This window comes from Rhinoderma darwinii, chromosome 6 (assembly GCF_050947455.1).
Source record: "Rhinoderma darwinii isolate aRhiDar2 chromosome 6, aRhiDar2.hap1, whole genome shotgun sequence".
Classification (NCBI taxonomy): domain Eukaryota; kingdom Metazoa; phylum Chordata; class Amphibia; order Anura; family Rhinodermatidae; genus Rhinoderma; species Rhinoderma darwinii.
Window position 1 is genome coordinate 127,391,182 of NC_134692.1, and position 21,836 is coordinate 127,413,017.

The window sequence follows — 21,836 nt, forward strand, 5'->3', positions numbered from 1 at the left end:
AAAAGAGGGTTTCTACTTCCCAATGTTTTTGGTAATTTCAGTTGATATGCGAGTGGGGGATACCTACTATAGATCTCTTTGCCTCCAGAAGAAATTTTCAAGTGCCAAATTTCTTTTCTCTGGCAAGAAAGGACAACCCACTGCAGATAGATGCCCTTTGCCAACCATGGACAAAAAAATCATTTGTATGCTTTTGCTCCCTTCTCTCTCATTCCCAAAACTCTAGCCAACATCATCATGGAGAAGGTACAGGTCATACTGATCGCTCCTTTTTGGCCAAAAAGGGCCTGGTTTCCACTACTTCTCCACCTATCAAAAAGGATCTTCCTGGACTCTGCCACTCCTTCTGGATCTCGTCTCAGGGGGCCAATTCTTCATTCGTCAATCCAACAACTACGATTAACAGCCTGGAATCTTAATGTTCCCTCTTGAAAAGGAAGGGGTTTTCTGATAAAGTTGTTGCCACTCTACTTCTTAGTCGTAAAGAAATAACTACAAAAATCGACATTAGAACATGGAAAACTTTTCTGACATTCTCCAAGGACAAATGGGACTACTCCATTGTTCCAGATATCACTCTTGTGTCAAATTTTTTGCAGGCCGGTGTAGATAAAGGGCTTAAACCCAGCACTCTAAGGGTATGTGCACACGATAGCAGGCATTTACGTCTGAAAAGACAGACTGTTTTCAGGAGAAAACAGCTGCCTCGTTTCAGACGTAAATGCTTCTCCTCGCATTTTGCGAGGCTTCTCTGACAGCCGTAAATTTTGAGCTGCTCTTCATTGAGTTCAATGAAGAACGGCTCAAATTACGTCTGAAAGAAGTGTCCTGCACTTCTTTTGATGAGGCTGTATTTTTACGCGTCGTCGTTTGACAGCTGTCAAACGACGACGCGTAAATGACAGGATGTCTGCACAGTACGTCGGCAAACCCATTCAAATGAATGGGCAGATGTTTGCCGACGTATTGTAGCCCTATTTTCAGGCGTAAAATGAGGCATAATACGCCTCGTTTACGTCTGAAAATAGGTCGTGTGAACCCAGCCTTAAAGTTCATGTGGCTGCCTTTCTAGACACTAAACTAGCTGATCTCCCTTTGGAGAAAAGATTTATAAAAGGGGCTTCAAAGCTCCGGCCAGCTGTACATTCTTCTGTCCCTCCCTGTGACCTAAACTTGGTACTATCAGTACTTACCTCTGGGTACTAGAGGATAGGATAATCTTAAAGCACCATCCATTCGTCTTACCGAAAATGGTGTCAAAATTCCACTGTCATCAGGAAATATGTCTTCCATCTTTTTGTCAAAGCCCGGCTAATAAGCAGGAAGAGGAATTCCACAGGTTCGATGTCCGAAGATGTGTGTTAACTCATCTACAGAGAATGCAGGAATTTCGAAATTCGGAACATCTACTTCTTCAGTTCCAACGGAAAAATAGAGGTTGTGGTGCTAGTAAGATCAATGTGGCATGATGGATATAAATGGCCATTTCAACTTGTTATCAAAATAGAGATCTTCCTGTTCCTGAGGGACTGAAAGCCCATTCGACTAGGGCAATGGCAGCATCCTGAGCTGAGGAAGCCTCAGACTCTTTTGAACAAAATTGCAGCAACTTGCGCAAATCTATCTACTTTCTTTCACCACTATAAACTAGACGTTGGCGCTAACAGTGAACGTGCCTTCGGAAGTAAAGTTCTGTCTGCTGCTGTCCCACTCTAATGTCTTCTCTGTTAATCCTCCTGTCAGTGCCGCTGTGGAGGTGTTAGGGAAAGATAATTACTCTTACCGGTAATTTGATTTCCCGTTAACCTCCGCAGCAGCACTGGATCACCCCCTCTTGATTGGTTGCCTAGTTGGCACTATAAACATTCTTTCTTTGCATGAAGATAAATACATGATATGTTTATCCTTTAGACATATCTTAATAAATTGTGTTTTTAACTGAAACAGTGAAGAGGAGGGACCCTTTTATAGAAAAACTCCTTGTTTTCTGTTCCTGGGGGCGAGGGAACCCTCCTGTCAGTGTCGCTGTGGATGTTAACGGGAAATCAAATTACCAGTAAGAGTAATTATTATCTTTCTCTCTTTATGGACAGGGTGGGCTAGGGTTGGGTGGGATGAGGATGAAGGTTTGTAAGGGTAATAATGGATGTTTACTGTCTATACAGACTTTGTATCTTATAATACGCGTTTCTAATTGCTATTAAGATAATTGTAATAGACGTTAAAAGAAAAAAAATTACAGCATTCAGTACAATATACAGTATATGGAATACACAGTAAATTAAAGAGACCCCCCCCCCCCGTTAAAATACCTGTAAATACAAGTCCTTAAAGGGGGATCTCATGAAGTCAACACCTGTCCCTGTGCCGTATTAGGGCATATGGACATCACAGAGGGGGATCCCCTGCTCAGGATGCCCCCCCTATGAACCAGAGCAGAGGGCGACTAAGTGACAACGAGCTCCTACTCTGGCGGAGTTGCCCCGGCAATGTATTACTACATTTCCCGTGCAGCGGCCACTTCAGGGAAAATGTATGGCAGCACAAGAATTCATCTAGGTGCTCTATGTGAAAGATGCGCGTCACCAAGCTGATTGCCAGGACATCTGCCTTTAGAGAAGTGGTAGGACATTAAGAAACAATGTCATTTTAAGTGGCTTTCCGGCCGCTGCAAGTGACAGCATATTTATGACCCGACACCCACCAATCAGGAGCGCAACGGGCTTGAGGTTCCTTTTGTGTTTTCTCCGCACATAGTTGCTCCCGTCTAGGTGGTCTGCCGAGAACTGCTTCTCAGCTCCAAGTAAATGCCTAGACGGTCGTGGGACTGTGCAGGGAAAACATTTAAAGGCACTCCACAGTGTATCATCATTCTAGCAATTAGTGGTGGTTCTACACCAAACAAGTGAATGCATATCCTATGCTACAGACAGAATATCCCTTTTAAGTTACTCCATTCTATGAAAGTTTTTCTCCAAAATTCTATTGAGCCATTAGCTTTAGTTATAGCGGTTTCATGCCCTCATTTTAAGGTCCTACATGATTGCCCTAGACTTCTGAAAGGCAAATGTACCTAGTTATTCAGTAATACATCTGTCACTCTTGTACCACTACTGAGAAGATTTGCTGTTCAGGACTCTACATAATCTGAGTAACAACTGATAATGGATAAATACTGTTGTCAACCAGATATAACTAGCTAACATCTCAAAGTAATTTTTAACATGACCAGAGAGAACATGAATTTACTGATGATTTTTGGATTTTCGGGAAATACAACAATAACGCATAGCAATACCATATGTATGTTTGGTGGTACTTATGTGCATACAGCTTCATAGTTTGCTTATTATGCCAGGGGAACGGTGGGCAGAAATGTAAGGGACAGCAAATATTTGCAACAGTCACATTTCTGCTGGTCAATTGTATACATTTTAAAATATTCTTTTAGATCATTTCATGGGCTTTTTCAACAAGAAAAAATTAAATAAAAATCCTTTAAACAATTGACCACTTACCTGCCCATCCCTTTAAATCCACTGACTTCATTAAGTTTCTTGCAAGCTTCTGCAACAGACACATCATCATCGTGATCCCTGAAATGACAGAATACATTTTACATGCATTTTATTACAGATTACAAATCTTAATGTGGACTAAAATTTTGGGGTTTAAAATGTACAGTATGTGTGGAATAAAGAATGACAAACATAGTACATATTATCTTATTCCCCTTGGTATGCATACCAAATATCCAGATGTAGCAGGTCACTGAAAATATCATCAATTTCACTGTGAAGAAAAAAAAAGGAATAAAACCGATCATAATGAAAAAGAAAATACATATCATGAATTTGAGTTTGGAGCAAAAACTTTTCCTAAACATAATCTATCTAACTCTACCTACAATCTATGTAATATCCCTCTACCTACAATCTGTCTACCTGTCTATCCATCTATCTCATATATATCTACCTACAATCTATTATCTTTACATATCTATCTATCCATCCGCCTTTCTAATATCTAATAGTTCTCTACCTACAATCTCTCATCTTTCTAGCTCTTTCAAAAACTCTCTCTCTCGTCTGCCTATCTCTCTCTCTCTCATATCAGTCTCTCTCATATCGCTCTCTTTCATATCGCTCTCTCTAATATCGCTTTCTCTCATATCGCTCTCTCTCATATCTCTTGTGCTCCCATATCTTGCTCCCATATCTCTCATATCACTCTCTCATATCTCTCGCGCTTTCATATCTCTCGCGCTCCCATATCACTCTCTCATATCTCGCGCTCCCATATCTCTCACGCTCCCATATCTCTCTCATATCTCGCTCTCATATAGCTCTCTCATATCACTCTCTCTCTCTCATATCTCTCTCTCATATCTCTCTCATATCCCTCTCATCTCTCTCTCTCATATCTCTCTCGCTCTCATATCTCTCTCTGTGAATTTTTCTCCGTGGAGCTGTGCCCCATAGATTTATATAGCGGTTGACATACAGGCCAAATATTGTCAAGGGTCCCGCTCATAGAAAATTATTTTAGGATAAGGCTCAACAGCTCAGTCTATGTATGTTAACAAGAAATCTCAGATATTTTATGTGCTCGGCGTCACACCACTTACAAAAGGAAGTTTTCATTCCAAATTGGATTCAAGGTATTGCTCTTGACCTCTGTGACCTGGATATACTTTGCAGGCAGCACTTCCCTTATACTTGAGCGTTTCTCCATTTTGTCTTTCTTCTTTCTGAAGCTAAATTTCCTTTCTTTCTTTTCCTCAGTTTCTTTTGAGCTTTGCACAATCATAATTCCCAGCATGCAATATGGGTCGCTGAAACCTATTCCAATTATAAAAAGGCATGTAACCGAGCCTTGAACAGGACTGATTTGCATTTAATGAGAATTATAATTTACAGAATTGTTGACCTCTAAAACTAGATTAAAAAAAATGTTCTCAAAATTTCTGTTTAAAAATGTCATATCTGAAACATAACATGCAAATAGCATTTATCAAATATTTATAAATGTGCTAATATGGGTGAAGGTATTTTACTTCCATTAAAATGCATTCACTGCAGACCCACATTCTCCTCCGTTGTATAGAAGTACTACATAAAAAGCAAAAGAATGATCGATTTACTGTTATAATATATTCAACACTGTGTATAATATTTTATTAACCCACCCCACGCCAATATGCTATAGCCATAATAAAAAGATCTACTTGAAGATTATATTCATTCTGAAAAAGTGGATGTGTGGTAGTGAGGAATCAAGTAAATTGTGCTCTGAGTGCTTTTAGTACTTCTTACCCCTTATCTGCCCTAAGCTTAGTGCCAGTTAAAGGGATAGTTCAGGAATAAAAAAAATACTGCTTTCTTCCAAAAACCGCACCACACCTGTTTATAGGCTGTGTGTGGTATTGTAGACCCCATTCACATGGACAAGTGCGGTGCTGTTTTTGGAAGAAATCAACCATGTTTTTCTAATCCGGGCGAAACCCTTCAATATCAAAACTGGATCTCAAACACAGAGAACGTATAAAGGAAAGACGTGCACTCTCCTCCTTTGGCTAATCTGCAGTGTGTTAAAACTAGGAACATGCTACTTGTTGGACGAGATCAGATTGTCAATCCCCTTTTATTATATCTAGGCAAATAGTCTAAGCACTCTCTCACAGACCAGAATATGTTCATAAATTACAACCCTATAAAAAACAGAACATTTGGGCATCCACTTGGCAAATGAGGTTCAAGGTGGATAAATGTACAGGACTGCATCTGGGTACTAATAATCTGAATGCATTAAATGTCCTGCGGGCGTTAAACTGGGTCACTTGTTGAAAAGGATCTGCGTGTACTTGTAAAATCATAGACTAAATAACAGCACAATGTCAATCAGCTGCTTCTAAGGCCAGCAGAATAATGTTTTTTATTAAAAGAGGAATGGACTCGCAGAAGAGGGATATAATATTACCACTTTACAAAGCATTAGTGCGGTCTCATCTAGAATATTCAGTTCAGTTCTGGGCTCCAGTCCAAAGAAAGGATGCCCTGGAGTTGAAAAAAAGTCAAAGAAGTGCAACTAAACTAATAAGGGTCATGGAGAATCTAAGTTATGAGAAAATATTAAAATATTTAACTTGTGTATGTATATAAATGGTGTGTACCTTAAATACGGTGGTTGCATAAGTGTGAACACCCTCTTATAATTTGGGATGTGGTTGTGTTCAGAATTAGCCAATCACATTCAAACTCATGTTATATAGTAGTCAGTACACAGCTGCCATTATTTAAAGTGATTCTGAGTAACCCCATATAAAGTTCAGCTGTTCTATTAGGATTTTCCTGACATTTTCTTTGTTGCATGTGACAGAAAACGCCATGGTCCGTAAAGAGCTTACAACACATCAAATAGATCTGATTGTTGAAAGGCATCAGTCAGGAGAAGGGTACCAAAGAATTTCCAAGGCATTAAATATACCATGGAACACAGTGAAGACAGTCATCAAGAAGTGGATTACATTTGGCACAACAGTAACATTACCAAGAACTGGATCTCCCTCAAAACTTGATGAAAAGACAAGATGAAAATTAGTCCGGGGGGCTACCAAGAGGCCTACAGCAACATCAAAGGAGCTGCAGAACTTTCTGGCAGGTGCTGGTTGTGTAGTGCATGTGACAACAATCTCCAATTTTCTTCATATCTCTAGGCTGTGGGGTAGGGTGGCAAGACGGAAGCCTTTTCTAACAAAGAAAAACGTCCAAGCCCAGTTTGGTTTTGCAAAGACCTACATGAAGTCTTCCAAAAGCACGTGGGAAAAAGTGTTATGGTCTGATGAGACCAAGGTTGAACTTTTTGGCCATAATTCCAAAAGGTATTTTTGTCACAAAGTCAACACGGCACATCACCAAAAGAACACGATACCCACAGTGAAGCGTGGTGGAGGCAGCATTATGCTTTTGGGGCTGTTTTTCTGCTGCAGGAACTGGGGCTTTAGCCAAGGTGAAGAGAATTATGAACAGTTCCAAATATCAGGCAATATTGGCACAAAACCTGCACGCCTCTGATAAAAAGCTGGATATGAAGAGGAATTTCCCCTTTCAGCACGACAACGACCCAAAGCTCTGGCCGAGCCAGAGCCCAGACCTGAAACCCATTAAAAATCTGTGGGGTGACCTGAAGAGGGCTGTACACTGGAGATGCCCTCGCAATCTGACAGATTTGGAGCGCTTTTGCAATGAAGAGTGGGCAACAATTGCTATGTCAAGATGTGCCATGCTGATAGACTTCTACCCAAAAAGACTGAATGCTGTCATAAAGTCAAAGTATTAGTTTAATAAGGCTGTGCATATTTATGCAACCACATTATTTTTGTTTTTTATTTTTATTTTTCCACCCTAAAAAGATTTCAGTTTGCTTCTCAATGGAATTGTACAGATTATAGACATTAAAGGTGGAAAAAGTTCTGAAATGATTAATCTCATACTGATTATGTAACATGACAAAAATCTGGCATTTTAACCGGGGTGTGTAGACTTTTTATATCCACTGTATACGGAATAGCCTATCGCAGGATCTTATCATAGCAGGAATAGTAAAAAAGGCTTAGATAATTTCTTAGAACAAAATGATATGAGCTCCTATGTCGATGTACACAAAATACTTGTTTGAATGTTGATCCAGTCTGATCGCCACTTGGGATCAGGATGACATTTTTTCATTTATAGGGCAGTTTGGTTCTTGCTTATGGGTTTTTCTTTTACCTTTCTCTGGATGCATAGGGGTAAATCAAAACTTCTAAAGTTTACCCATATACCTTTCCTTTCTCCCATCCCTTGGTTGAACTTGATGGACATATTTCTTTTTTTCAATCGTTTAACTATGTAACAGGTTTTTTAATGTCCATAATATGACTGCATTTTAAAGCTTTGATTACAGCTGCAAAATCCGGACCCCCCCCCCCACTAAGATTACCATAGAACCTAATGATGTAAGTCTAGTGGAATAGCGGGGTACCGGGTGATGCGGGTGAAATACTGCCCTCTGCTGATTAAATTGATATCCTTCTGTACCTCAGTGACCTTCCTGCACGTCTACTCTTTTGAAGGATACAGTTAACATGGTTCCTAACCTCAAATAAGTCACAAATATTAAACCATTTAAGACGCTGACTTTTATCTCCTATGGATTATAAGTTTCTTGGAATCTCCTAGGGGCAAAGTTATCAAAATGTTTCAGCTGCTTGTAGTGCTGGACGACGAAGCAGATTTATAATTAAACAAGGGAAATAAAAGGCTTCAAAATAAAGACGTTGGATTTGCACCAGTTTCTGGTTTCATTCTCTGCCGCGTTTGTTTTGAGAGTGGGATGTCTTGATAAAGAGACCCCGAGGACTTGCTCTGATTTTTGCTTTCTTCTCCATGTATTCAGTTGTTAAAATAAAGCAGCAAATGACCAATGATCCACATGTCTGGATCACAAAAGATGAGCACCACCAGCTTGATTGCTTTCAACTGTTATTCTTGACCTGTAGTCAATAGTGACACTTCTTCCTATATAGATGAATGGATCCTGACATAAGCCTACAGCTGCTGTCCTGAATACTAGGCCATCCCATTGCTATTTCACTCAAAGGACCAGAAAGAAGCACATCTGCTGTACAAAAGCTGCTTGGTCTTAAGGGCTGATTTCTGCCACTATTAATAAAGAAAAAAAAAATAACTTCCAGCACTGGTAACGTGTAGATAGATCTTGTGCCAATACAAAGTAGCTAAAGATGTACTACTTATTGTCTAAAACACACAATGCACAAATGGCTCAAGCAAATGTATGAGAAAAAGCGCGAGGAACAAAGGTTATCATATACGAATCAGCTTATATAGGAACACAACAGTATAATCTATGACATAACCAGAAGGAAACATTCCTCATATGAACAGTATAGTGGCGACACATGTTATCAAGACATATTCTATGAATAAGCCCCATGTACATGTGCAGTCCCACATGAGCTCTCTATGTAAGGGGCGCACTGCCACCTTAAAAGGAAAATAACCTACTTCATATTGCATCAACGGAGTGTGTCAAATGGCGCTTTGGCAATTGATTTTCTAGAGCGCCATGACGAGTATCTCAAGCAAAAGGTGTAACATATATGTTAAGAAATATATGTGTATGTAAGGAGCCCCATTGTTAAGAGTGTTATACAGTGCACACATAATACTGTCATTAAGTGCCAAAAAACACGGATATGCCATACAGTTCTTATATAACACTACAAGGGCAAACAGATCCCTTCTGGAACTAAGATTGGAAAGAGGGGTCAACTAAAAGTCAGTGTTGCACTCTAAATGACTCAGGGGCAAGAAGTAGGCAGTTGGCCAATGGGATGTATGACCAGTGGAAAAAGTTTAAATTTCCTGGAGCCCAGTTGCACAAATGGGGCTATAAACCTTCTGGTGCCCAATTTTAGGGGGAAGGCGGATTCCCTGTTATCTAGTAATGGCAGGGAGGTGTAAATTCCCCGGCTTTCGGTATGAAGGGGAGAGTACATATCTTGGGGTTCAGTCAGAAAATGTTAAAATCCCTGGTGTCTAGTGGGGGTCGTGTTTGAGTTCTCTGGTGTCCAGTGTATTTTATGAGCTGGGTAAAAAGTTAAATTCATTGGTGTCTAGAGAAGGGAAGGTCAGCTGAAAGCCTGATGGAGATATAGTAGTAGAGGTCTTAAAACAATCACCCATCCCTGTAATAACCCGGCTCTGGCATGCATTATGAAGATCAATGTAACGAATGGGCTGCAACACAACACGATAGCTTCTGCCAGGCACAAACCGATGGCAGTTGTTAAGTAGGTTTGCACTAACAGGAGAAAACGTAAAACTCATCTCTGCATTATAGACATCATATCTATGGAGATATTTTAGATTTGGAACCCACATCTCAAAAGACACCAAGGACAATACTCCTAGACAATACTCCTAGTAATGTCTGCAATGCCAATAATACATTGGTCCACATAGTGTTAGTGTCAAACTTCATCATAGTTTTGGACTCAGTGCCAAGCTCATAGAAAAGCCCAACACACCTGTTCCAGACTCCAAAGTTTCTCCTCTCTCTACTGTTGGCTACCAGGATGTTACATGAGAACAGCCAATCAACAGCTGTTGCATGTAACTTCCTCTTCCTGTCTCCCTCTGTCTCATTCGAGGTTGGCATAGCGGAAGGATGTTTATGCCAACGGAGAGATCTATTACCGATCAGTCTTGCTGGGAAAGCTTAGACCAGGTACGGACCGTATATCTGCCAAAAATATTGCCAACCATCAGTCATGAATCAACCTAAGGCGATTTACCCACCCCACATCATGGATGGTGCAACACTGGCAGAAACCATTATTATCCTCATCGGAATCCGCATGGTAAAAATACTTCCTATTATGAACCATGACAACAAAATTAATGTTTCACAGATTATTCAAGATTTTAATTAATTTACTATCGAACGGCACAGACTTAAAATGTTTACAAAATAAAACCCCAACACGGATAGACCGTGTTCTGTTTGTATTCTCATCCAATTATAGCAACACATATTGCGTACAGGTTCTTGCACATAGTGTGCTATGTATCAGTATTTTGGAAAGATCCAATACATTCTGTTACATTCCCTGCTGTGTTCTACATATGTAAGCAAAATAATGATACAAAATCAAAAGTGGCAAATAGAGGAGAAAATATTCTTTGCTACATAGTGTGCACAGCTTGCATTAAATGGAGATACCAGGCTAATGTGAACCTTCTACTAATCTTATATTAGACCAGGATCACACACAATTTTGATGTGGTTTGATGGCTCAGTTTTTTGAGCCAAACACAGAAGTGGACACATAAGAAAGGAGACACGTCAGTATTTTCTTTATACCTTTCCTTTCTTTTATATCCACTTTTGGCTTTGGTATGAAAACGGTCCATATAATTCTGGACTTAGAGTGAAAATTTAAGACAGAGAATAATTGGGCCACAGCCAGGCATTTCAAGTGAAAGAAACCATGCAGGGATCTGCTGAGATCATGCTTGGGATCATGACAACCATTATCCAGACATAGGCAATTAAAGGTCCCCAGCTTGTCTTCTGTTTGGAAATACCCAATGAAGTAGTACTTTATAATAGAGAAGAAGAGGTTAAAGGGAACCTGTCACCAGCATTTTAGCTATAAAGCCAGCAATACCTGGTGAAAGTGGGTGAAAAATCATTGTCATCTAAGCTATAAATATGTTCTAAGTAAGTTCTGTACCTTTAGTATTCCATTTTTCAGTAGTCCCACTCCGTATGCAAATGAGCAGAAAAGAGTCAAATCTTCATCTGAATAGAGTCAGATTTTCATTCCTCCAGCATCTCAGAGTGGACTCCACCTCCCTCTTTTTGATTGACAGCTCCTTAGCCAGTCAGGGCCGGACAGGTGCCGGCGGTGGGCGGGGTTAAGAAGCTGCTTCCCAGAGGGAAAACTAATTACCATAAAAGGCGGGAAGAGTTTAAACGACTACATTTACCGACAGAGGAGGACTTCAGGAAAGAAGAGAACAGGAACGAACTCTGGACAGCTGCGGCCATTGAGGGGTCAGGCGAGTTTGACAAGTAAGATGTTGATGACAGGATCCCTTTAAATGCAGACCATAGTCAGGTATGTCATGAGAAAGAAGCCATGTTGGTTAATGTTGACCCAAATTGACAACATCTTTGGAGTAACGGAAGTAGTTGGCCAAGCTGAGGAAACCTCTGGTCTTCAGCTTCTAAATGCAGGTCAATAAATGCTTCATAGATCAAGAACTCATTTATTTATGGTGAATAGCTGAAGAAGAGGTTATACAAGGACCCGAGAAATCAAGAAAAATAAACTATGTGGTGAGATGTTGACCAGACTCACAACATCTTTGGGATGATGGCAGCTTTTGACCAGGCTTAGGCAACCTCTGGTCTCCAGCTTCTCAAGGGACTTGCAAATAAAGGTTTCATAGATAAACAATATGTTAACAAATGGTAAGTGGAAGACGTTTATCAATCGAAACACCATGATGTCATATGTTGACCAGATTGACAATATCTTTGGGATGATGGCAGAAGTTGACCAGGCTTGAGCAACCTTTGGTCTCCAGGTATTTTGACTCAATGCATGTAAATACACGTTTCTTAAATAAACAACTCCATAATCAATGGTGAACAGAAGAAGAAGTTATACATGGACCAGTGCCAGGTATATCGAGAGAAAGAAATCTTGCTGGGGTATGTTGAGCAGATTGACAATATCTTTGGGGTGATGGCAGCTGTTGACCAAGCTTAGGCAACCTGTGGCTCTCCAGCTGTTGTTGAACTATAAATTCCAGCAAGCCTAGTTTAACAACAGCTGGAAAGCAACAGTGGTTACCTCATTTGAACACCAACGTCTGGAGATCCATAGAAAGGAAAGAGGAGCAAAATAATAGAGAATTGCAGGCTCCCATGGGAATCTTCAGTTTGGTTTCAGGAGGTAAAAAAAAAGTTGATGCCAGGATTAAATAAAAAAATAAAACTCTAAAAAAGTTTAGACTGTTCTTTAGCAAATAAACACTATGCAAATTATGCGAATACTTACCATTGGCATCCTTTGCAAGAAGATTTCTGGCCTGAACTACTGTGGCTTTTAAAGCATAGATAGGTGCCTGGAAGAAATCAACATCAAATGAAGAAATGTAAGGGAAAGATCACACTTTGAAGATGAATGCGGTGCAGTGTGCATATCATATGCCTGCATTAGTTAAGTCTGTCGATGGCCATTAATTTTTAAACTTTTTATTTACATGGATGGTTTCAAAATGATGAGATGAGAAAAAGTAATCTAACCTAGCCTCAACACTTTAAGTAGGGGACAAAGTGTTTCTTCTAAAATAAGTCGATAGTAGGGTAATGATGAGCTGATCACAAAGTGCCTTGTTGCTGGGACCCGTATCGATCAGTAGCAATCTGTGGGGTAACCCCACAGCAAGTGTTTAATTGCCCGTCAATGCCACCACAGGGGTAACAAAGCCTTACACAGTCCCTATTATAATCCATGGGCTTTTGTGTACTGCACGGACATGCTGGATCCTACAGAGCGAGAGATGCTCTTTGTAGCTCTTTTCCATGGCTCCTAAACAGTACGTAAAATTTCCCAAAATTTATTTGAAAATGAGTTTTCTAAACCAGACAACTTTTTTTTAAAATCTAGACCAGCTAACCACGACACTTTCCTTTATATTGTGATAAACGGGACTTGAATAGAACAGCAGGGATGATGCATATGGGGGTTGGGCACGGGGGCAGATAGAAAAACTGTCAATTTGCAAAATATTTATTTTTAAAGGTGTTGTCTAGTTAAGAAAATGTATTCTCATATACCGTTTTAGGGAATTCTAAATAAATAGAGGCTCCACTAATCAGGTCCCTCTCTCTTGGTTAGAATCGAGCGGTTACAAAGAGCGTCTCTCGCATTCCACACACAACCCATTGATTTGAATGTGCATTGTGTAATGCTTAATTTCCCCTGTGGAGGCACTGCAGGGAAACTACAGACTTACTTCCAGGTTTCCCCATAGATTGTTGGGGGTACCAGCAGTGGGCCATTTTATGACCAGATTATTATTATCAGACCCTTGTAGCAAGTAAGGATTGTCCAAAGGGGATAACCTCTTCAAGCAATATATAAAAATAATCAAAGAACCCATATAAAAGTATGTGTCCCTGCAATGAAGACATGTATGACTAGATTTGAGTAACTATTCTAAATGTATCTTGATGTTATTGCTATACCTACCGTGTGAAAGCCATTGTTTCCTTTTATATGTTCGGTATACATTCACCATGAACTACTTGACCTGCATAAGTGTTTACCAACCTAAGTTTGTTTACTGAATTTCGTTGACTTGCCATCTGAAAAAGGAAGGCATTTTGTATGGACTTAAAAGCACTTATCGCCCACCCAAAGTGGCTTAATTATTCTCTGTACTTTGCTTTGGAGACCTTAGGACCTCTTACTACAACATCATACTTCTCCTTACTTTGTGTCATCATTATATTATTGTACCATTGTACGACACACACAGAATCCACTGTGCAAATACATAACATTTACATTTCACTTGATTACCCTTTTCTATTCGCTACAGAAAGTTTCTTCTAATCTGCCCTATTGACATATAGTATATAAGCTAAAACTGTTAGAATAATATATAAAATGGATTGTCTCAAAATAGTGTATTTTCATAATCAAACATGATAAAGATCCGCTGCGGTTATCCTAATGGAGTAGAAGTGCTGGCAGAACGTATTCATTTGTGTCATCCGCACTTCCGGCCCCATCTGCCAGGCAGAGGAAAATGGCAACCAGGGTTACATGGTAGTGTTTATTTTTTTTTATTTTTTTAACATTCCATATCGAAAAAGGCCAGGGGGGAGCTTCTTATCTAAGCGTTGTTCCCTGAGGATTGAACATGGGAGAACATACAAAATCCATACAAATGGTGCCCTGGTTGAGCTCAGATTTGTAAATTAAGCTATAATATAGTCCAATGGCTCAAGCACAGGGCCATATTACGGATCCATGATGTCCTCGCTTGCCATATTATGGAGGTAGTATCTACTAGGAGAATTGAATATGTTGTCATGCAGAGGCACATGGAGTGTTAAAAGTTCTAGAATACTAAACCGTGGGTACTTTACGTGACACCACATGGGATCTGTTCATACTGCAATGCCATGTACATGGATAAATAGACTCCAAGCGCATATTGGTTACAGGCTAGGTAAAGTTTAAGAGACCAACTTCCCCCCATAATGTATCAGATAGACTGCTCCATGATTATAGAACCATACCGAAGAATTCAATATATACAATTCAATATATAGTGTATCTTATCCAAGTGGATAATCCACTTGGATAAGATACACTATATATTGAATTGTGTGGGTAGCATATATGGTTTTGCACTATATACCACTTCATTTCGTTACGTAACATTTCCCTGTGCTGAATGACGTACCACAGTATTAGTACTAGAGTCTTCTTATGATGTGATTTTAAATGTATGTTATTTTCTACCAATAAAATTGATATATTCTTATATACTCAGACTATATGCTCTATTTCTTTTCTTCAGTATAATGCCATGTACATGGACTAAGGTCTTATATTTAGGGGTTTCAGTAAATATAGGATGGCCAGGAAGGACAGTCAGTTCTACGTTAAAGGCATATTCCCATAAAAGTATCTTCTGTTGAAATCAGGAGCCCAGATGGATATCCACAATGAATCTATCTTAAAAGCCTACAAATATGAGCAGCACATCGGTGGAGGTCCCAGATCTCCACGAAAATGGTGTGCTGACATCGGCAGTGTAAACGAGCGCCGTTCAACGAGACAGCTTGTTGATCGGCACTCAATCGCCCCTTTCACAAGGAGCAATGCTTGGTTATGTATAGGGACAAGCGATCTTTACTACAATCGCTTGTCCCCATACATTTCCCTCATGTCGGCAGCACATCTCCCTGATTACACAGGGAGATGTGCTGCCAACAACGATAATATTTAATGCTGCATAAACGATAGATCAGCCGATGAACAAGCTAATCTATCGTTTGCTCGTTCATCGGCTGATCATTGCCCTGTTTAAACAGGTCAATGTTCGGGAACGAGCGTTCACATGAACGCTCGTTTGCCGATAATTGGCCCATGTAAAAGGGTCTTTAGACGTAAAGGGTACTTGTTCCTAGGTAGGTTACGTTGCAAATAGGGACACTGGGCAATGCTCTATTAAAATTTGAACTAGCAGGCACAATTGTACTTTCAAAATTGTCAACCAAGCTGCCTAATTGGGATACAGTAGAAGTAAGCTCCATTGGCTTGACTACGTAGATACAGGGTTATTCCTGTTTCAGGGCTGCTGGGAAGTTGTGAATGGCTGACAGGGTGGTATCATGCCTTCTGTACGATTCCCTAATTTATAGGGTCCTGTCATGGAGATTGGTTCCCTTGAAGTATTCACTTTTCAGTCCTGGCATTACAGGGGTTTACATAACACGGCTTCATGTTATAATTTACCTTCGACTCTTTGACACGCATCAGAATGGACTCATGGTCACTCTCACTTATTCCAAAAACCTGCGAAAATAAAATAAATATATTTTTTTATTGAGAAACAGGGAGATAACAAGGCATTGTTATGATGAGTACAAAGCCAGGGGATATCAGTTTGGTGTCTAATTATCCGTTGTAGCTGAGTGCAACCTGCCATTTGTTTCCTACAAGTTGGCAAGCTCTCTGAAGGCAATAGATCAGCAAATGCAGAATGACATTTTCATAGCCAACTGCCTTTGGCTCTTTTCTGCATTGTATCATGACACAGAGTGTGTGCAATGTCTGTCCGCAAGCATTCTGCTTAAAGTGGCAGAAACAACAAAAAAAAAAAAAAGACAAAAAAAAACCCCCATTGGATTCATGAAAGCCTTTAAATTCTATTAACGGTGCCAAATTTATTGCATTTATATAAAATTCTGTCATCCAAAAACGTTATGAAGTACCATCATTGCTGCCGCGGAGCTTACAATCTTACCTTTTGAACCAGAGCAAAATATATATGAAGTGTCCTTGGAACAGCAAGGCAAACATCACAGTATTGATAATAAGAAGTGACGACTAGGGGAAAGACTTAAAAAATGGCATCTTCAGCTATCAGCCATAAATTTGTCAGAGTGTTGTAACTTCTATTCCTCCTGACATTGTTTAAAAGGATTGTTTGCGAGAAGGGTTACCTAAAAAAAAAAGTTGATCACAGGATGTCCTGCTACTGGGATCCCCCGCAATCAGCTGTAATCTGCAGGCGAACTTGGCAGAAAGTGTTCAATTCCCCTGCAGCACTCCTACAGTAGAAATGGAGTATTGCGTGGCGCCCATTGAAATCATAGCTCTTCAGAGAGAGAATGTTTACCCACCACTACACCAAGCTTTGTTAGAGTAGAAATCGGAGCTCAGGTTTCGAGGGAATGAAAATATTTTGTCAGGGGTTCCCTAATGGTAATAAGTATGGGGGAATCACTGGTCTAATAGATAAGGGGCCAGATGCTCTATTAACTCAGAATTCCCCAAAAATATGTTGGAAATGGGTTTTACTAAACCAGACAACCCCTTTAAGTTAATGGAATTGCTCAGATGACTAAGAAAATGAATAAAGCTAGTGCATCCATTGTGGCTGTGGTTTTACTTAATATAAAAAAAATTATTGAAACAGAATAAAGCTAGTGCAAAAAAAATAAATGAGATTTTAACAGACCCTGTTAAAAAAAAAAATGTAAATAAAATTTTACTGTTCCCTCTTCTTAAATGGTTTTAATCCATACCTATCATTTCAGGCTGATTTTATTATATTGTTTTAAACTGTGATTTTATTGTTATTTCTTTTTACGTTTTCAAACAACAATGAATGACGTGATCGCTGATCTTTGACCCTTGCGAGAGGGCAAAAAGATTGCCTGGATACACTTGAAGCAGAAACATGAGGTTTCCCAGTCTCCAACTTCAGGAACAGCACGGACTTTGCTTAACTACTGAACGGGTAGGGGCGTTCAATACCCCGCAAATGCTATTGTCCACCTATCTGGGAAAAATATTTTCCTCATATTCTCTAAATTGGAGCACCATATGCACTTTATATACAACATATATGAGTATAGCCTGCTGAAAGTGGCATTAAACAAAATTCATAGACACTATATTCCCCTGACAATAGGGAATATTTCTCTGTTTTGCACAAATTGTTCTAGTGTGCTTTTGTCTGCACACAGTTTTTAAAAAAAAGAAATGAGTAAAAGTTATATTTTATGAAACTCTAGTCCTACTCCGCTAAATAAAAGATAATAAAAATTTTGGAGTTTTAATAAAATTGTATAGATCATTTCCCTAATGTGAGCTGTCCATAGTGCTGACGTAGAAGGCGCGTGTTTATTGGAAACCAGTCATTTCTTTATAAGATATGTCAGGGAAGACAAAGTAATATGTACATAGAAAGTGGAGGTCACATACCATTTGAAGGTAGTAAAAAAGTTCTTCTTCACTGGCAACATGTTCAGAGGATACCACGCCGGCCATATAAACTAATGTATAGATAATTTCCTCAAACAGCATTTCCAGCTTTAAAAAAACAACAACAAATAAACATGTTTTTTTAAATTAGAAATTATATATTTTTGTGAGACGTTTAGTAAACATTAAAATAATTACTACATATTTCCAAATTATAATTATATAATTGGATCCAGACACTAAGGAGTGAAAAACACTAACAAAAACACTGAGGCTATATGAGCTCTTGCCACTTGACCCTCCTTATAGGGGTATTCCGACCAAAGACATGCCATAAATGCCTGATGGGTGGGCATCCCATCTCTGGGACTCCCATCTATCGGGAGAATGGGATACATTTTTTGCGATAGGTGGGGGTAGTTGACTTTCCACCAATCACACTTTTATGGCATAACTGCTTGATACACCATAAATGTAAAGGATCTGCCAGGCACAGCTTCGGGGTTAACTCCCATAATTAATCAGTCAGCACCTGAATCTACATCCCTGAGACTGACTCCAGCTTCCACCACTCAGGCTGGCAGGCTTAGGAGTGGGAGAGCCTATCGCAACCTGGCCAGACTCAGCTAGCTCCCGCCCTCGGTCTATTTAAGCCTGCCCTTCCTGTCCCTCGGTGCTTATGATTCTTTCCTTGTGGTTTCCTGGCCCAGCTACAGCTCCTTCTATTTTGATCCTGCTCCATACAGACCCTGGCTTACTGACTACTCTTCTGCTCTTCGTTTGGTACCTCGCACACTCCTGGCTTGACTCGGCTCGTTCACCACTCTGGTTGCTCACGGTGTTGCCGTGGGCAACTGCCCCTTTCCCTTGCTTGTATTCCCTTGTATGTTTGTCGTGTTTGTCGTGCACTTACTGAGCGCAGGGACCGCCGCCCAGTTGTACCCCGTCGCCTAGGGCGGGTCGTTGCAAGTAGGCAGGGACAGAGTGGCGGGTAGACTAGGGCTCACTTGTCCGTTTCCCTACCCCCCGTCATTACAATAAATGGGAATGGTTGGAAAACCTCTATAACATTATATGTAACCATGAAGCAAGTTTCTAGTATGAACTAATTGTTTCCATATAGTTCATGGAAAAGAAAAGTAAATATTCAACAATATCCATATGACATATAGCAGAAACATGGTAATTATACCCACATAAATATGTATTTAGTTCAGGACCAGGCAATTTGGTGATTTCTCACAGTCATGCTTATAGTAAGTCAACTGCAATACCATATCACATAACAGTCCGGCTCAAGGGAGAAAAAAATATTCACAAAAGTTGCTGTGTGGGGCTGAACTTGCTTGCACCCATCACAGTAGACACTGTCCGAAAGTCTGGGATTAAAGGGATTATCCAGTTTCAGAAAATAAAATTTTTCGAATTTACTTTCGGTATCAATTCCTTAATAGTTTACAAGATATTCTTCATATAATGAAAAGTTATTCCATTTCCTAATATACTTTCTGTAACAATTCATGATGTTTTTCAATATCTCTGCTTGCAGTCATTCAATAGAAACCTTCATGGTTTACTTCCAGTGAAAACTGATCATGTGATAGACACACAGGTGCACAGCATTACAAGACAGAGCTCTGATACACATTGTATAACTGTAACGAGTCATACACCTGTGTGTCATGGACACAATAGATTTTATCTATTGGATTTAAACAATAAAGGTTCCTATTAAAATAACAGAAAGCGGAGATCTTGAAAAACATTATGAATTGTTACAGAAAGTATATTGGAAAAATAACAAACTTTTTATTATATGACGAATAACTATTATGTGCTAAAACCTGAATACATACTTATAGACGTAGTCCACTATGGACAATCACTTTTTGTTTGAAAGCTCCACTGATGATAAGATGATTACAGGGTGTCCTGCTACTGCGATCTCTACTGCTCAGCTGTGATTTTTAGAAGCTGGCAGCAAGCGTTTAATTCCCCTGCAGTGCCACCACAGGGGAAATGAAGCATTACACAGTTCCCATTGAAATCATTGGACTGTCAGTGAAATACATGGATATACCAGGTCCTCCAGAGTGAGAGATGCTCTTTGTAGCAGCACTGAACCTGGGCTAATAGAGGAGTGTCCTTAAAGGGTGACTCCTCTATAAAGTCAGAATTCTCAAATAGGGTATTTAAAGATTTTCTAGGTTTTTTAAAACAAACTCTTTAAGTAACAACTTTGTAATAATTGGGTTTCAGCTGTTATTCTTCATGCCAAAAACATTGAAGTGAAATATTTTTTTTTGCATAAATTACCTCTCTTTTGGACAGTATCAGCTTGTCTGTTGCGCTGTGCTCACCAGTGTTCTCATGAGGAGGTGGGATGCTGTTATTTAAAACACCCTGGAAAGAAAAATCACAAGAACGTCTACAATAAACTTGAAAGAACTTATTTTATCTGTGTGACCATCTGCTCATGTGAAAGAACACCTACTACTCAGAATCTTACATAAGTTTATATTGTAATAAAAATACAAAAGATTTGTCATAAGACGTTACAGAGTGGGATGTTTAAGAGGGATCAACAAAATATTCTTAAAGGGGAATGATTATAATATACTCAGTGGCTACTACATGTTCACACATCGCGTATTTGTTGCAGAATTTCGATTGCGGAATCCGCAACAAAATTCTGCAGCAAAGTACAGAACAATATAAGGGTATGTTCACACGGCAGCATCCGTTACGGCTGAAATTACGGGGCTGTTTTCAGGAGAAAACAGCTCCGTAATTTCAGCCGTCATGGCATGTTGAGGCGCTTTTCCGCTGCGTCAATTACGGACGTAAATGGAGCTGTTTTTCCATGGAGTCAATGGAAAACGGCTCCATTTAACGTCTGAAGAAGTGACAGGCACTTCTTTGACGCGGGCATCTATTTACAAATCTAAAAAAAATGACCGTCGGAACAGAACATCGTAAGACCCATTCAAATGAATGGGCAGATGTTTGCCGACGCTGTCGAGCCGCATTTTCGGACGTAAATCGAAGCGGAAAACGCCCGAATTCCGTCAGTAAATAAGCCGTGTGAACATACCCTTAGTGACTGGAGTTTTATCAAACCTCATTCATTCGCAGTTGCTAGGGAAAATCCGTATTCAGCACCGTACACACTGGATACAGCTACTCTGTGTGGAGAACACTTCATGCTGCTGCTCCTGAAACCCGATGCACACAATGTCTCAGTGCATTGGATATTTCTACAACTGACTGTTTCAGTCCCCTAATAACCAGACACACTGATCTTATCTCCCTGTTCTAAATTGGTATGTGAACCTTCGAAAAGGGATTTATTTTTTCTAATAAAAATATCAATCAGTGTGTTTGGTGAAACTTTCAAATTAGTTTTGATTAAAAATAATTTTTACTTTTTGAGATACAGCTGCTTCGTATCCTGTATACAGAGCAGCTGTATCTAGCGCTGAAACCTGTGGGACTGACGGGTTCATTGCACTACACCACTAACCTGAACCATCCAAGGCGGACATGTGGGATATGCCAAATTCTGAGCCTACCATCTACCGCTGAGATTCTTTAGTGCAAGTTATGGATTTTCCATTCTACAACTGTCCAGGTTTACTAAACCTCTGGCCATTGCATCTGACAAGAGTGGAGTATTTGGTCTTCTTCTGCGTCCTATTTACTTCAATGTGGTAAGAAAGTCTTGGCTAGGGCAAATCTGTTTGTT

At 39.7% G+C, this 21,836-nt stretch overlaps 1 protein-coding gene across 2 annotated transcripts in view; it reads right to left on the reverse strand.

Annotated features, from left to right (window-relative positions):
* BAIAP3 (BAI1 associated protein 3) overlaps positions 1–21,836 on the reverse strand; it is a 162,147-nt gene that overhangs the window by 53,747 nt on the left and 86,564 nt on the right. For both annotated transcript variants that reach the window (XM_075830316.1, XM_075830317.1), the window contains 7 exons: positions 20,408–20,494; positions 18,092–18,199; positions 16,115–16,174; positions 12,635–12,701; positions 4,628–4,841; positions 3,748–3,792; positions 3,519–3,596 (listed from right to left, as the gene is read on the reverse strand). In XM_075830316.1, coding sequence (XP_075686431.1) covers positions 3,519–3,596; positions 3,748–3,792; positions 4,628–4,841; positions 12,635–12,701; positions 16,115–16,174; positions 18,092–18,199; positions 20,408–20,494 — 659 coding nt within the window. The remainder of the gene's footprint in view (positions 1–3,518; positions 3,597–3,747; positions 3,793–4,627; positions 4,842–12,634; positions 12,702–16,114; positions 16,175–18,091; positions 18,200–20,407; positions 20,495–21,836) is intronic.